We start from the raw sequence: 17,502 nt of genomic DNA on the forward strand, positions 1-17,502 counted from the left end.
AAGGGGGGGGGGGCATATTATGACCAGTGGTTTATGGGAAAAGAAGGTAGAGTGTATAACCAATGGTATATGGGAGGGGAGGTTAAGTGTATGGGGGGGGGAGGAGTGTCGAGCTTATGAAGGGGGAGGTAGAGTGTATAATTAGTGGTATATGGAGGGGGAATTCGAATGTATGACCGATGGTATATGGGAGGAGAGGGAGGGCGTTTATATATAACCAGTGGAGTTGAGGTATGGGAAGAGGAAGATAGTATAAAAAGTATGGGAGGCAGGAGGTAAAGTTAATGAATGTTTTATCACTCTCTCCAATCGTCCCCAGCAACTGCAAAAATCAGCCGACGGGACCCCCGCCTCCGCCGCCACTGGCACGATTCCCGTGTCCAAAGTCTTGCCCTACACAGACAACGTCACAGACTCGAGTCTCAGCACCTCCATGATCATCCTCATCGTGTTCGCTTGTCTGGCAGCTCTCGTGCTCATTGCTGTCATCGTTGGTGTACTCGTCTACTGCTGCTACTGTCGTAGGAAAAGGTAGGTCGTTAGGTCTTATGGTCTATTGGCGTAGGCAGTGGTAGGTCATGTGGTCTGCTGCATCAGAAAAAGGTAGGTCGTTAGGTCATGTGGTCTATCGGCGCAGGCAGTGGTAGGTCTTGTGGTCTACTGTCGCGGATACAGGTAGGTAATGTAGTCTGCTGTCTCAGGAAAAGACAGGTCATTAGGTCATGTGGTTTACTGTCGCAGGAAAAGGTAGGTCATGTGGTCTGCTGCATCAGGAAAAGATGTCATTAGGTCAAGTGGTCTTTTGCCATAGTAAGAGGTAGGTCATGTGGTCTACTGTCGCGGGTAGAGGTAGGTAAAGTGTTCTCCTGTCGCAGGAAAAGACAGGTCATTAGGTCTTGTGGCCTACTGTCGCAGGAAAAGGTAGGTTATTATGCTCTGTAAGATGTAGTAAGTTAGTTTACTACATTGTAAGCTAAGTTCATTAAATGAATTGCAGTGTGGTACCATGGTGTAAATTAAAAAAAAAACAGGCTATTACAACATTTATGTATGTATATGATATTTCAACATAGTGTTTGTTAGTTTATTCGAGACATATATTACAGGCTTTAATTTGTCGATGTGTTGTAATAAGTATATGAGCATGTTTCATGACTGAGTGCATTATTTTTCTTTGTGTTGCAGGGACGAAGACAGGAAACAATTGGGTAAGTTGAACAAAAGACTATTATAGAAAAAAAAAACCCAGCCAAACCATTTCATGTTTACAGTAGTTCTATTTATAATAATTACGCGTTGCTCAGTGTTAAAAAGTGTGAATTATTACGTATATATATATATATATATATATATATATATATATATATATATATATATATATATATATATATATATATACATATATACATATATATGTAAGTAAATTATTTCACTTATTTCATTGTTATTTTTTACAGTTAAAAAAGAGGAAAACGAAAAGAAGACGTCCACATTTATGTCTGCAGGTAGACAATAAAAACATATCTAGTTTCACAAGATTGTTATGGTGAACGCATTTTTTGTTAATAAATCAAGTAGGCCAATATGTCTTGACAAAAAAAAATCATTATTCCATTTAGCAGGCCCTACGTCAACTTCAACAACCAAACTCATTCGTGACGTTCATTCAGCCGAGTCTATCCGCGACCCACTCATGCATGTGAAACATCCTTACACTAGCACGGAAGTGATGTCATCGACGTACTTCACACATAACGACAGTAGTTACGTCAGGAGGAACATGGACAGTTCCAGTAACTATTACAGTGAGTGGGTGGGGGGAATAAATGACTGTCGGTGTGTGTTGCGTTGTAATGGAAATAACTTTGCTGCAAAAGTTTTCTATTTAGACTTAACAATCCATTGGGCAGATGAAGCACAGTTCGTATAATTCCTGGGATATGAAAAGATGGTGTGGTCAGTATTATGCCCAGCCGCCTTTACTTTCCCCCAAATTAAGTCAGCAACTCATCAAAGCTAAGTTGTCTCAGGGCTCTGTTTGAGTCACAAATGCAAACCGAGATCCGAATTCGTTTCTCTTATGGTTTGATTTAGTAGTAGGGACAGAGTATGAGCTTCATGTTTTGTTATTGAAATTTAAATTTATTTAATCTTCTTGCAGTACTCTAAATGATATAAAACTGGTTGATATTGCAATGCTAAAAGTGTACAGAATAGCTTCATTCAAAAGCAGAAACACATCGAATTTAGAGATTTTAACTTTCGCCTTCTATTATATCCTGCAATATTTCATTTTAACTCTGCAGACATAAAGAAATAATGAAATAAGATTTTTAATATCACCAATATAATTTCGTTCAAAATATAAATATATAATTTTGTCCTCTAGATGACTCATTGATCAGATCAGACGCCAATCTCCGGGACAGGCTCCAGGACATGGACACTGACCTGGACGGGGCCCCCTCCAGAGTCGCCACAGCCACCTACATATCCTCCACCCTAAGCCCCATTGTTCCACCGGAAGAGCCTGAGGTCAAGCCATCGGAAAAACTGCATAAACTTGAGGAAATTCCCGAAGTGGAGCATGAAGAAAAGGGAAATTCCAAAGAAGTCGACAGGCTTTCAAAAGTTGAGGAGATTTCTGAAGTTGATTTAGATGATAAGGAAAATACCAGTAAAGCTTAAACCGTTATTAAAGAACATTGTTTTTTAAAAGAGAATACAAATGGTCTTCAAAATTTATTTTAGCTGAATAATCATATGTATACTTTGACTTATATTATCAATTTGATTAGAAATGTTTAACTTAAATCAGCAACCCCCCCCCCCCCCCACTTCTTCCTCTGCAACTTCCACACAGACTTGTACAAACTTTCACAGACTTCAGTGAAAGAACTTATTAATTTGTGTCTACACAAAATCAGTGATTATTAGGGATGGCCGTAAATAGCGGAACATAAAGATCGTTGTGGGCGAAATTGGTTTTAAATTTAAAGCCACGCTAATATTATTTTTAATTTTCGACACATAACGGAAGTTAATATTTACTTCAAAATCTCATTTTAAGCAAAAACAAAATCTTTGTTAAAATAAGGTAACAATAAAACTCTCGTTTTAAAAATATGGTAGGTTTAACAGTAAAATCAATGGATAGTTGTTTTTTCTATAATCTACATATCAGCTACATATATAAAAAAAAGAAAGTCTTCCTAAAGTTTGTGATATACAGTTTATTTAGACATTTTACTCAATGGTTTTCTGACAAATTTATCTGAGATAAAGGCTTTTTTATTGAAAAAAAAATAAAAAAAAATAAACCAACTACAAATTTTAGTAACATTCTTTTCTTGTTGATGTTGAGTTTTTTTTTAAAAGTTTACATTATTGTTTTTACATTTATAAAAAATAAATGATGTGTCAAATTGCAATATGTTTTTATTTGCTAGCTTTTATTGAGTTGAAAATGGTTGTGTGATTGTATGCTCGTTTGTGGTTAAAGATTTCGAACTAAGTTTTGAACCATTTCTACAGAAGGTATTTAGATGGGACAGATGAAGTAGAGTTCATATATTTCACTGACCTCAATCAAATTCCCATCAGTGCTGGGTGGACTCTGGGAAGTCCTACAGACTCGAGCACGGGATCCGAACTCGCGTCTTTCGTTTTGGCAGGCCAAGCCTTTTCCTTTATCATCATAACATAAGAAACTTTTATTTTCCAGAGTATACACATAGACACCCTTGTAAAAATACCTTCTTATCTTGTAGTATACTAAATATTAACCCATTAGCGCATGTCAATGCTAGTAGATGCACATTTTGAAACCTTAAGACGTACCCGAACACACTTCAATAGTCTAAGATCGATGTTACTTTAAAGATATGCCATTAGAAAATCTTCTGTTAGATACCTTAAGACGTATCTAAACACACGTATAAAAGTGTCAGATCGATGTTACTTTTAAGATACGCCATTAGAAAATCTACTTTTAGATACGACCAGGCAGGGTCGTTGATAAGACAGAACTGATTGATTGCATAGTTTACATGCTGACAAGCCTGATATTTTAAAATGGTATCGATTTTATTTTCATATTAGACATTTAAAAATTATATGATTGACACGTTGTACTATTCCCTATAAAAATGTCCTAAAAACATTATGTCATCCGTATCAAAATATCAGCCCTGATTTGAGGGGGAAAATTGTCTCAGGGCAGGATTAAAACTCTTGTAATTTTATCATGTAAGATTATTATCCTATTAATTGGTGATTAATTTTACTGTCTGTAATAAGACAAGCTTCAAAAACTACTTTGTGCAATAAAAAATTAGAACAAAAAGTTATGGGGCGGCGTGGTTAGCTGGTGGAGCTGACGGCTACCGGCATGAAAATCTCGAGTTTGGATCTGGAGCTCAACTCAGCTCTGAAGGGTACCTAACTCACATTAAAAAAACTAAGGCGGCTGGGGGTAAGGATGCCCACATTATCTCCCTTTATGCCGATGTCACTGAAACATGATCTCAAGTTCATCTGCCTATGTGAAAAGATTATATTAAAAAACAAACTATAAGCAGCAAAACAACAGAAAATTCCAGACAGATTATCCCTTAAGCCTAGGTATCCATTTAAGCTTTATCGATCTCGGCTTACTGCGGTACGATTTATATCAGTGCAAGTTCAAGGACTCACTATGCCATTAACAAAACTCTCGACTTTAGAATTAAGTTTAAGTAAACAGTCGTTTTCTATAAAACTGGACCACATTTAGCGACCTAAACAATTATCTTGAATAAGCAAGAACAGGGGAAGACAGAAAAAATCCAGAAGATATGATATGTAACAAAATTATGCGTGTATTAGAGAATAATTGTCGTAGCGAAAAGGCAGAACATTGAAGCTATAGAGTTACTCAGCGTTAAAAGAAAACTACGACGAGAAACTGAGATGCCACTACGGAAATGAAAATTAACTAACTTTTCTGCGTTCGTAATTTTACTGTTGGACTCCAACACAATAAAGTATACGTGTCAACTTATTATTCGCCATATAGGCCGTTGACTTCAATTTCAGACTAAATTCTTTTTAAAAAATTGGATTTGCTTCCATAGCGTATGTCCAACTAAGAACAAACTACAAGCCAGCAGTTGTTTGATTTTTGGAGTTGTCCCTCCTAGAGTTGCTGTTCCCAACTGTCGAATCTCCTCTGCCCTAGGGTTCGAACGCGAGACTTATCGGATTAGCAACCAATGAGCTTTACCCACTCGACCACGTCGAGTTAACTAACTATCATAAAGGAAATAGACGGCAAACTGATCTGGCCATACTAACTTACATATATAAAGTAATACAGGCGAGAGTTTTAATTGAGATTTTACGAAAACTGATACAAGTATTCCATGTTCAGCCCAGGTTTCGCCAACGCTCGATCCCCACTATCAGCTGTTGTCGGTAGATTCCAGCCTGGAGAAAGTGTTGTCACGAGTTGATAAGTTTGCGGTCATGTTTGTCTGCTGTCGTTAGGACGCGGGTGGCGACGTGATCCAGGTAGAGACCAGATGAGACATTGAGGAAGTGGCCCTGGTAGTGGATATGGTGTGTGGTGCACGGAGGGAGAAATTCGCTTTTAATCTTTGCAAAAAACACAGAGATTTAAATTCAATTGAAACATTAAGTGATCAATTTGGATAGAGGCTTGTGTATATTTGTGATTTCAATAGGACTTTGTGAAAAACTATACATTTCAATAACCTTTTGTAAACGGTAGAGATTCTGAAAAAACGTAATAATAACAACACGATGTAAGTATTTATTCTAAAATTTCATAACATTTTAAAAATTAAGTGACAAAAATTAGTGCCTCTGGAAGAGATAAATGTGTTAAATAAACGAGTTCGATTTCGATATGTTCTGAACATGTACATCATTATTCCAGAGCAATAGCGTAATGTGTGACCATGAGGCATCAAGTCAAGTTCTGTTTTATCACGTGGGTAACGATAGCTGAACTTTGTGGATTTATAGTCTTCGTTGGTAAGACAATCACTATATGTAAGGGGGGGGGGGGGGGGGGCTATTTTTCATACTTAAAATAAAAAATGGTGACTGCAAATAGAATAAACTGCAAAAAGAATACCAAAAATAATGGGATACACACATAAACTGTACATAAAATTTTTAACACGTTTTTTAAAAAATGTTAAATTTCTTCTGTCGAACAAACTTCATTGTAGAATGTAAATTATAATACTTTAAAAATAAAAAATAAAAAAAACACTTTTATATCTATACTTATTTCAGCCCTATATTCAGAATCTTATATCTATGAATAATCTATGTTCTATATTTTCTGAATTTCTACAGTGAATACAATTTGTACTTTTAATAACTAATAAAAATTACTTTGGTACTCAACAATTTAGGTATACATACATTATCTAGTAGAAAAAAAAACATTATTATAAAATGATGCAATAAAAACTACTCAGTAACTCTACTTCACCTGGCAGATAGCGGAACTCCCAAATGCAGTCAAACCATCCACTTCATCAACGTTACCGAGAATACGCTGCCTATCACACCACTATACGACCTGAACTGTACCGATCCTGACGGAGGCAACATCAGCTACTCCTTCAGCCTCACAAGTTATCGAGACACCGCGGGTTATTTTAATATCGATCCCAGCACAGGTGAACTATGGGTCACCCAAAAACTGGATGCGGAACTTCAAGTTAACGGGAGTTACTCTACGCCGTACATTGTGAGTTGTCTCCCCGTCTTTGTTGTTGTTTTCCCAACAGATATGTGTATTTTATATTAAAATAAAAAAAACAACAACTGGGAAGAGGGGGGTGAGGTGGGTGGGGGATGGGGGTGAAGAGCCGCGTAGCTCGACATAACTTAACCGGAGATTCTATTATCAAATAATAGTATATTCTACACTGTATAAATTACGGATCATTAAATCGTACATATCTACAGCTAAAACGCCATACATGTATATGATATACACAGAGATACTTAACTTTTGAACCTTTCTTTCCCTTTTAAATAATTTCCTCATAAACCCCATTAAGCGTACAAAAAGACCACTAATTCAAATCATGACTGTGCCCTATTAATCCTAAGACTTATGTATACTAACAAAAACTTACTAATTATAAACAAAACAGATTATTTCTAGCCAAAATCCATAAATCGAACCCAAACACCCAATTATCCCAACACAAAACCGAGTAATCTTATTGAATCTTCTTAATCCTAAATATAAGCAGCGCATTTAATCCTAAATGAACTCCTTTAACTCCAACTAAATCCTAAATACAACCGACCAATCATTACCAGTTGATCGTTGACGTAGATGACGGTAACGCAAACGTCACTGACGTCACAGTGGTGGTCAGCGTGCTGTCCGTTGACGACAACCCCCCGAGCATCACTGACCTGTCACCGTACAGGACGGACGTCCCAGAGGACACGCCGCTTGGCACCGTGGTGGCGAGATGCGGGGTGACGGACCTAGATTTACCTGGGTCGGGTGACGAGGTAACATACGTCAGGATTGTAGGTAAGTCGTGTCTTAGGTGTAGGTTTGTTGGGTTGGTGTGTGATTGGGTTGGTGTATGATTGGGTTGGTGTATGATTGGGTTGGTGTGTGATTGGGTTGGCGTGTGATGGGGTTGGTGTGTGATTGGGTTGGTGTGTGATTGGTTCGATGTATGATTGGGTTGGTGTGTGATTGGTTCGATGTATGATTGGGTTGGTGTGTGATTGGGTTGGTGTGTGATTGGGTTGGTGTGTGATTGGTTCGATGTATGATTGGGTTGGTGTGTGATTGGTTCGATGTATGATTGGGTTGGTGTGTGATTGGGTTGGTGTGTGATTGGGTTGGTGTGTGATTGGGTTGGTGTGTGATTGGGTTGGTGTGTGATTGGGTTGGTGTGTGATTGGTTCGATGTATGATTGGGTTGGTGTGTGATTGGTTCGATGTATGATTGGGTTGGTGTGTGATTGGGTTGGTGTGTGATTGGGTTGGTGTGTGATTGGATTGGATTAGTATGTGATTGGGTTGGTGCGTGATTGGGTTGGTGTGTGATTGGATTGGTGTGTGATTGGATTGGTGTGTGATTGGGTTGGTGTGTGATTGGGTTGGTGTGTGATTGGGTTGGTGTGTGATTGGGTTGGTGTGTGATTGGGTTGGTGTGTGATTGGGTTGGTGTGTGATTGGTTCGATGTATGATTGGGTTGGTGTGTGATTGGTTCGATGTATGATTGGGTTGGTGTGTGATTGGGTTGGTGTGTGATTGGGTTGGTGTGTGATGGGGTTGGTGTGTGATTGGGTTGGTGTGTGATTGGGTTGGTGTGTGATTGGGTTGGTGTGTGATTGGGTTGGTGTGTGATTGGGTTGGTGTGTGATTGGTTCGATGTATGATTGGGTTGGTGTGTGATTGGTTCGATGTATGATTGGGTTGGTGTGTGATTGGGTTGGTGTGTGATTGGGTTGGTGTGTGATGGGGTTGGTGTGTGATTGGGTTGGTGTGTGATTGGGTTGGTGTGTGATTGGTTCGATGTATGATTGGGTTGGTGTGTGATTGGGTTGGTGTGTGATTGGGTTGGTGTGTGATTGGGTTGGTGTGTGATTGGTTCGATGTATGATTGGGTTGGTGTGTGATTGGTTCGATGTATGATTGGGTTGGTGTGTGATTGGGTTGGTGTGTGATTGGGTTGGTGTGTGATTGGATTGGATTAGTATGTGATTGGGTTGGTGCGTGATTGGGTTGGTGTGTGATTGGATTGGTGTGTGATTGGTTCGATGTATGATTGGGTTGGTGTGTGATTGGGTTGGTGTGTGATTGGGTTGGTGTGTGATTGGGTTGGTGTGTGATTGGTTCGATGTATGATTGGGTTGGTGTGTGATTGGGTTGGTGTGTGATTGGGTTGGTGTGTGATTGGGTTGGTGTGTGATTGGTTCGATGTATGATTGGGTTGGTGTGTGATTGGTTCGATGTATGATTGGGTTGGTGTGTGATTGGGTTGGTGTGTGATTGGGTTGGTGTGTGATTGGATTGGATTAGTATGTGATTGGGTTGGTGCGTGATTGGGTTGGTGTGTGATTGGATTGGTGTGTGATTGGATTGGTGTGTGATTGGGTTGGTGTGTGATTGGGTTGGTGTGTGATTGGGTTGGTGTGTGATTGGGTTGGTGTGTGATTGGGTTGGTGTGTGATTGGGTTGGTGTGTGATTGGGTTGGTGTGTGATTGGGTTGGTGTGTGATTGGGTTGGTGTGTGATTGGGTTGGTGTGTGATTGGGTTGGTGTGTGATTGGGTTGGTGTGTGATTGGGTTGGTGTGTGATTGGGTTGGTGTGTGATTGGTTCGGTGTGTGATTGGTTCGGTGTGTGATTGATTTTAAACGTCTGAATAGAATCCCTGGTAGAGATTTCCTCCAACACAACCAAGTATACGTGTCAACTGGTTATGCACCATTTAGGCCTGCTTTTCTTTTTGGATTAGCTTCCATAGCCTTTGTCCAACCAAGAACAAACTACACGGCAGCAGTTGTTTGATTTTGGAGTTGTCTCTCCTAGAAGAGTGGCTGTCTCCAGCTGGCAAGCCTCATCTGCCCGAGGGTTCGAACATGAGACTTTTCCGTTTAACAACCATAAGCTTTACCGACTCGACCACGCTGATCCCTCCCACCCTATTCAAACTTCTGACTAACACCTGAATTATGTTTTCCCAGGCGGCAATGATGAGCAAAAGTTCACTATAGACAGCCAAAAGTGCGAGGTTATTTTAATTGATGAACTGGACTACGAGAACAACAAGTCGTACACGCTCAGACTTGAAGCCTACAACCCGGACACTGATAACAAAACCACCTTAGATGTAACTATTAACATCAGTGACGTCAATGACAATTCACCTGTAAGTCTAATCTTTACAGTGACTAGATTTGTAAAAAAAAAAATTCTGTTGGTTAAAAAGTACGTAACTGGTTTCGTGCACCTTCAAAACGGACGGATATAAAACCTATCGACAAAATTTTTCGCGAATGAACTAACACACTCAAACGGTCTACAACAAAAGAATGACGCTAACACGCCTCATTTCGAAATATCACTTGTAAAACATTTTAGAATGGAGCCGTTTTGTCGAGGCTATTTCGACTGGGATCTTTTTCGTTTGGGTAATTATTCTCTAGTACAGAAACGGATTGAAAAAAAAAAACACAATTATTTTCTGTAACCAAATATGTATTAATTTTGTGTTCTGTACTATTAGGTCTGTAACATGCACACAATCGCCTCCAGTTTCCTTGAGAGTGAGCCACCAGGTAAACCTCTGGCCAAACTTTCATGCACGGATAACGACTCAACTGGCAATAGCCTTACTTACACCATTGCAACAGGTATGGTGATTTTTATTTCTAGGATTTTTTTTTTAAATCATATTTATAGATGGGTGATTTTTATTTCTAGGATTTTATTTTTTTTAAATCATATTTATAGATTGGTGATTTTTTCTAAGATTGTATTTTTAAAAAAAATCATATTTATAGATGGGTAGTTTTTTCTAAGATTGTATATTTTTAAAATCTTATTTATAGATGCGAAAAAAATAAATAAAGAAATCTAAATAATGATATCCAGCCGTTGACATATTTCACAATTCACCCACTTTTTTTTCGATAGACCAAAAAAAGTTAAATGTTTTTAATTCCATAAACTTGATAAACAGCTGACGTTTTTTTTTTTTAAAATATAGACGGGCTCTGATAATATTTGAATTAACGTTTTTATATTAATAGTAGTTACTAGTCTAATTTGAAAAAAAATTAAATCTTACCAAAAAAATAAATAATGGAAAAAATAGGAAAACAATTTTTGAAATGCTGTCTATAATTTTCAGCCAACTCCAGTCTTAACATAACCTCTACTGGTGAAGTGACCTTGAACATCCAGCAGGACTACGAGCAGACGAGAAATATACCAGCCACAATAAAAGTAACAGATTCGGGATCACCCGCCCGCACGACAACTGTTTCAGCAATCTTTTTTATTCTAGACGTGGACGATAATATCCCAGTGTTCAAAGCTAATCTTTCAACAAGTATGTCATTGATATTCACATTTATAATGGTAGTTTTCTTTGAAAATTTTAAAATATTATAATTATTTAAAATGAAAACGAAAAATGTGCACTAAACAGAAATCGAATTTTTCAAATGCCTGTATATATATATATATATATATATATATATATATATATATATATATATATATGCCCTATAGGTATTAAAGAAGATGTGCCGATTGGAACATCAGTTATTCAAGTGAATGCTAGTGATGCCGATGCAACTAATACTGAAAATTCAAGAATTACGTATGCTTTAAAGAACTGCTCCAAAGACTGGTTTACCATAAATAAATTCACAGGTAAAAATTGTCAAATTATAGTACATTGTCACAGGTAAAAGTCATCAAATTAAAGTAAAATATCAAAGGTAAAACGTTGTCTAATTATAGTAGAAGTCAAAGGCAAAAATTATAAAATTTAAGTAGAATGCCAAAGGTAAACTTCAAATTATAGTAAAACGCAAAAGTAAAACTTGTCGAATTATGTTACATGGCATTGTTTCGATATTTGTTTTAACAATTACTTGATATTTTCATTGGATGAATGTCGCGAGTGTATCTAAAACCGTGTGATGTTGACATTTGTTTTGAAAGGTCTAGTGGTCGTCTCGGCCCAAATGGACTACACTTCATCAGCCTCTGTCAACTGTACTGTGGAGGCGTATTCTTCTGACCAGACAACCAACACCAGCACCGCGCCACTGACCATCAATCTGATCGACGTCAACGACGGGCCTCCCGTATTTAACATGGTGAGTCATCACATTTCACTGCACGCTTTAAAATCCTCAACTTGAGGCTTTTAGGCGCCAGGTGGATTCCCCATACTATCCTTAGGGTCAATCCAGGTCAAAGCTCAGGTAGTAGTTACTATATATATATATATATATATATATATATATATATATAATGGGATGTTCTGGACCAAACTATTAAACATTGGAGAATAAGCTAGGTGTTTATTGTTTTAACTATAACAGACTTAGAGAATTATGTAGAGAATTAGAAAGGTAACACAAAAGAATATGTTAGGCCTCGTTGTCTCTTACAAATTAAATGTACTCAAAATTGAAAGTATATGGGATAATCTGTTATTATATTCTGACAATCTGTGAAATGGTAAAATACAAATTCCAATATTTAAAGGCGTTGGTTAAAATTTCATACGACATAAAAAAGTCATACGTTGACAGCAAAATATCAAACATGTCCCCCCACAGTCTCTTTACGAAGGCTCAGTCCGAGAGAACGCCACCAAACCCACAACAGTTCTCAGAGTTGAAACAAATGAACCTGTCACTTTTTACATGAACTACGGTAGGCTTAAGTTTTGTGGAATATTAATCGCTTTTCGTTAATTAAATAAGGTAGTTTAGAGTTGTCACTTTTTACATGAACTACGGTAGGCTTAAGTTTTTAGAATATTAATCGCTTTTCGTTAATTAAATAAGGTAGTTTAGAGTTGTCACTTTTTACATGAACTACGGTAGGCTTAAGTTTTTAGAATATTAATCGCTTTTCGTTAATTAAATAAGGTAGTTTAGAGTTATGAATATATATGATTCTTTTTCAAATTATTATTTTCATCAATAAAGCAGAGGAATACATATATCTATGTTAGGGATAATTACTGATGATTTTTGTCAATGCAAGGAAAACATCTTATTTGAGAAAAGCTGAGATACTTATGACTTTGTTAAAAAAAATACTATCAACAATATTCTTTAAGTTTAGGAGTCTCAAAAAGTATTACACGTTACCATAACAATTTTTATCTTACAAGCTGACCATCTACTTATAGGCCACTACTTCAGAATCGACCCCAACTCTGGAGATGTATCGGTCAACGGGAAGCTGGACTATGAGACAGATACGTCATACTTATTAGAAGTTAATGCAGTAGATAAACAAGACCCAACCATGACGTCAACAGCTTATGTTTACATCAGTGTTCTGCCTTCTAATGAGTTCACGCCCACATGTCAAACAAATATGATTGCGTATATTAGTGAATCAAGTATTCCAGGTATTATTTTTAAATGTTGGTGTATTTAAGGGAGTTTTAAGTACTAAGTTTATTTTTAAAAAAAGGATAAAAAAACAACAACAAACAAACAACAACAAACAACATAAGAAATGTAAAACACCTTCACTTCTATAGTATGCTAAATGTTTAGTGGTAGTTTAGGAATAGTATTTTAACCTTACGGTAAAATATCAAAATACCGTAGTCTGCTTCTACTTGCCAATTTAGCTTCTGATTTCTGCAGTTTAAGTAGGCCTATCATTGTGTTTCGATTGCTTGAAATGCATTTTTACATGTTTTTGTGAAATAAAATCAGTTAATAACACTTAGTGTAAACAGAATAAGGAAACATAGCAATAGATAACTATCATTGGTTCTTTCAATAACTTGCAGGCACGTTTGTCACAAGAGTCTCCGCCTCTGACGGTGACGATGGCAATGACGGTCACGTCTTGTACTCACTGCTGAACATCACAGAACCTTTTCTTATTGATCGAGTAACGGGAAATCTGACTACTGGTATCGGTCTGGATGCGGAAGTTCGGAACTACTACACGGTTATCGTACTTGCAGAAGACCAATCAGACACGACAAAACTGACCGGAAGTTGTACGGTGACCATCAACGTAAAAGACGAGAACGATAATCAGCCCGTGTGTGACCCCATCGCTCCCTTTCTCATCACACCCAGCACTGACGTCACTAATTTCTTATGGAAGTTTTCCTGCACGGATAGAGACGTGTCAGCCAATGGCCTACAATACACGTTAGTTTCTGGAGACACCTATAATCTCTTTGAGGTCGACTCAGCTCAACAGTCGGTCAGGTTGAAGTCGTCTGGTCCATTCCAGGTTGGGGATTACACGTTAGTGTTTAGCGTGTCGGATGGTCAAACACCCGCAAGAACAACAACAATAGCAGTAGAAGTAAAAATTAGCCAGACCCTAGTCTTTACTGGTCTATCAAAAGTAGTACAGGTCTACGAAAACACAAATGTATCGGACATTATAATGACAGCTTCAGCTTCAGGGACCTACGAGTTAATATCATATTCAATTCTGAGCGGCAACGAATTACTTTTCTTCAACATTCACCAAACTCAGGGCACCATCAGACTTGTCAAGTCCCTTGACAGAGAAACTACCTATACGTCATACACTCTTGTATTGAAAGCATCGACTGCCTCAGGTCTTGTAACTTCTGGAACTGTAACTGTATCAGTATTGGACTGTAACGATAATGCTCCAAAGTTCGGTAACAGCTACTACAATTATGCTATCTTTGAAGGCACAGCTGGATTAGCTACATCCTATCCCATCACAGCTACAGATCCAGACAGTGGTAACAATGCAACTATAGATTATTCTATCCTATCTGGAAACACAGGAAATGTCTTTAAATACAACTCCAACACAGGCATTCTCTCATTGGCTAGTGTGTTGGACTACGAGACGACACAATCCTACACACTAGTTCTGTGTGCTACAGATCGCGGCACGCCAAATAAACTAAGCAGCACTACCCTCGTCTTTATAACAGTGAAAGATGTGAGCGAGCAGAATCCAATATTAATCAGTCCAGGTGGAACTGTGAATATCACTTTACCTGAAGACACGGCTGCGGGTGCTAACGTCTTTAACATCACCGCCAGCGACAAAGATTTCGGTACACAGTTGACCTACTACATCACCAGTCAGTCAAATACAGATCAGTTTTCTGTCAATGAAAGGCTAGGTGGGATTTACTTAAACTATCCAATGGACCGCGAGAGTTATCAGTCACTGACCTTGGTAGTTAAGGTAAACAATACCAATAATCAAACAAATACAACAACCATCGGCATTACAGTTTCAGACGTCAATGACAATGATCCGGTATTTAGTCCAGCAATTTATGCAGTCAATACAAAACACGGCACTGCTTCAGGTGCGTCTATAGTTACACTTACAGTAACAGACACTGACAATGGCGCCAACAGCACCTTGACTTTAAATATCACATCAGGAAACATAAACAACGCCTTCAAGTTTGTAGGAAAAGTTTTGACATCAAATATCCTTCTAGACGCAAACACCAACTCACTTTATATTCTTGAAGTAATGGCAGCTGACCATGGAACCCCACCTCGCTACTCTACAGCTTTAGTCACAGTGACCATAGACCCAGAGTTCAAACAGCCCCTTTTTAACCCAACATCAGCCTCTATTTCTGTGTTAGAAACGACAACAGCAGGAGATTTAATATACAACATGGACGCGACAGCTAACGGAGCAAAAGAACATGCCGGGGGTGATTTGCTTTATTCAATAAAGTCCGGCAACTCTCAAAATAAATTTTACATCGAGCCATTGGGTGGAGAACTACAACTAATCGAACCTTTAAGCTACGCTAACACAAGCTCATACACACTAGTTGTACTAGCACAAAACATTCTCAATAATTCACTAACCAGTACGTTCAACTTAACTATAACCGTCACACAGGTCAATTTGTACGACCCTGTTTTCTCACAAACTATCTACTCCTGGTCAGTCAACGAAACGGCAAAAACTGGAACAATCGTTGGACAAGTCACAGCAACAGACAAGGATGTTGGTCAGTTTGGAAAGTTGACATACTCAATTGAGTCAGGCGCGCCTTTTACTATCAGCTCAACAACAGGTGTGATATCGTTGACTGGCTCTCTGGAATATTCGACAGCAAAGAGCTACAACTTTTACGTTAAGGCGGTAGATAATGCAGGGGCCAGTAGTCGATCATCGACCAGTGTGGTCGTTATAAGCGTCACTGATTTCAACAACAACTCGCCTATATTTACAAGTAGCGTTTACAACGTAGCAGTTCCCGAAACATTTCCTTTGGCGGAGACTTTCTTCTACGTCCTGGCTACAGATTTGGACTCTGGAACATTTGGTGAGGTGACGTACGCTATTGCTACTAACAGTTTTGGGATTTTCCAGATAGCGAAATCCACAGGTGAACTTTCATTGAACAAAAGTTTGGACTACGAGTCTAACAGAACTCACGTCATCATTGTAACTGCGTCAGATGGGTCCAACACAGCCTCAGCGACTGTCACTGTGACCGTCAAAGATGAGAACGATAACACACCAAATTTGGGTTTCACCAGAGTTGACCTCGAGATTTTCTCAAACATTGTAGTAGGGACATTGCTGTATGATGTCAACGCTACAGACAGAGATGTTGGTGTTAACGGGGCATTGAATTACATCATTCAAAGTGGAAATGACGACGGTCTATTTAATGTGGACATTTCAAACGGAAAAGTAAAAACGACTAAACCACTGGAATATTCCAAGAGCTTTTATACGCTTGTCATCGCTGCGATCGACCAGGGTATTCCGCCACTTAACGGTACTGCTACTATCGGTATCACTGTAAACCCTGTATCTCAGGCACCTTCTGGAGACTATTCATTTAGTGTGAAGGAGAACCAGCCTATAGGAACCGTAGTAGACACTATACCACCTGAGAAAGATTGGACTGGAGACACGTTTACAATAGTGTAAGTACTTTTGTTAATTGTATATTTCCTGCCGCCTCCCAATTTATCCAAGGGATAACGGGTTGTGTGGTTTATTAGAAAAGATAAAAAAGCTTGATAAAAATCAAACATTACCATCTTTACTATTATGAATGTATGTTAATGTTACACACTTATAATTAATATTTGAATACATTATTTAAAAAAAAATCAACAATTGAGTATCTTGTAAATTTAAGTTTAAATAAATTCACGGACGATAAATCCTTGATAATTTTGTCATTATTTGAAGTATTTTAATTTGAACTATAGGCATACGTATTCAAATATCTCGTTATCTTTTGTTTGTTTTAGAAGCGGTAACTATGACCGAACGTTTACGCTAACCATTACTGGTGTTCTGATCACCAATAAAGTTTTAGACAGGGAGAAATACGCCTATTACGTCTTGGAGGTGTCTGTCGAACGTTACGACGGCACATACGTCACTAAGGTCAGTTTTACAAGACTAATGTATAGGCAGCTCTAAAAGTAAGAAATGCATGATCTGTCTCTAAGAACTGATGTTTTTACTATTTGAAATATTATAATTTTACTGAACTTAGATATGGATTATAAAATTTGAAGGTTAGGCTATTAATTTTTAGTAGTAAAAATAGTAAATTTTTACAACATGCGTTCTATAGGGTTGTGCAGACAAAATGAAGAACAATTCATCGTGTACATTGTTTAGTAATAAATATAGTTTTTTTTTCAAAACAGAAAGTGGTTGTCAAAGTTGTTGACGTCAACGACAACTACCCCACATTCGGTCAATCAATATTGACG

At 38.0% G+C, this 17,502-nt stretch overlaps 1 protein-coding gene across 1 annotated transcript in view; it reads left to right on the forward strand.

The window, feature by feature from the left end:
- LOC131927098 (protocadherin Fat 4) overlaps positions 1 to 17,502 on the forward strand; it is a 54,111-nt gene that overhangs the window by 29,295 nt on the left and 7,314 nt on the right. The window contains exons 19-33 of the mRNA XM_059282757.1: positions 320 to 531; positions 1,186 to 1,208; positions 1,623 to 1,805; positions 2,390 to 2,677; positions 6,513 to 6,766; positions 7,351 to 7,573; positions 9,748 to 9,932; positions 10,290 to 10,416; positions 10,917 to 11,117; positions 11,738 to 11,895; positions 12,364 to 12,460; positions 12,945 to 13,169; positions 13,563 to 16,695; positions 17,029 to 17,167; positions 17,437 to 17,502. The exon at positions 17,437 to 17,502 is cut by the window's right edge and continues 301 nt beyond it. Coding sequence (XP_059138740.1) covers positions 320 to 531; positions 1,186 to 1,208; positions 1,623 to 1,805; positions 2,390 to 2,677; positions 6,513 to 6,766; positions 7,351 to 7,573; positions 9,748 to 9,932; positions 10,290 to 10,416; positions 10,917 to 11,117; positions 11,738 to 11,895; positions 12,364 to 12,460; positions 12,945 to 13,169; positions 13,563 to 16,695; positions 17,029 to 17,167; positions 17,437 to 17,502 — 5,514 coding nt within the window. The remainder of the gene's footprint in view (positions 1 to 319; positions 532 to 1,185; positions 1,209 to 1,622; positions 1,806 to 2,389; positions 2,678 to 6,512; positions 6,767 to 7,350; positions 7,574 to 9,747; positions 9,933 to 10,289; positions 10,417 to 10,916; positions 11,118 to 11,737; positions 11,896 to 12,363; positions 12,461 to 12,944; positions 13,170 to 13,562; positions 16,696 to 17,028; positions 17,168 to 17,436) is intronic.

The sequence above is a fragment of the Physella acuta genome, unplaced genomic scaffold, assembly GCF_028476545.2.
Source record: "Physella acuta isolate Inbredline_101_S28 unplaced genomic scaffold, ASM2847654v3 ptg001372l, whole genome shotgun sequence".
NCBI lineage: Eukaryota > Metazoa > Mollusca > Gastropoda > Physidae > Physella > Physella acuta.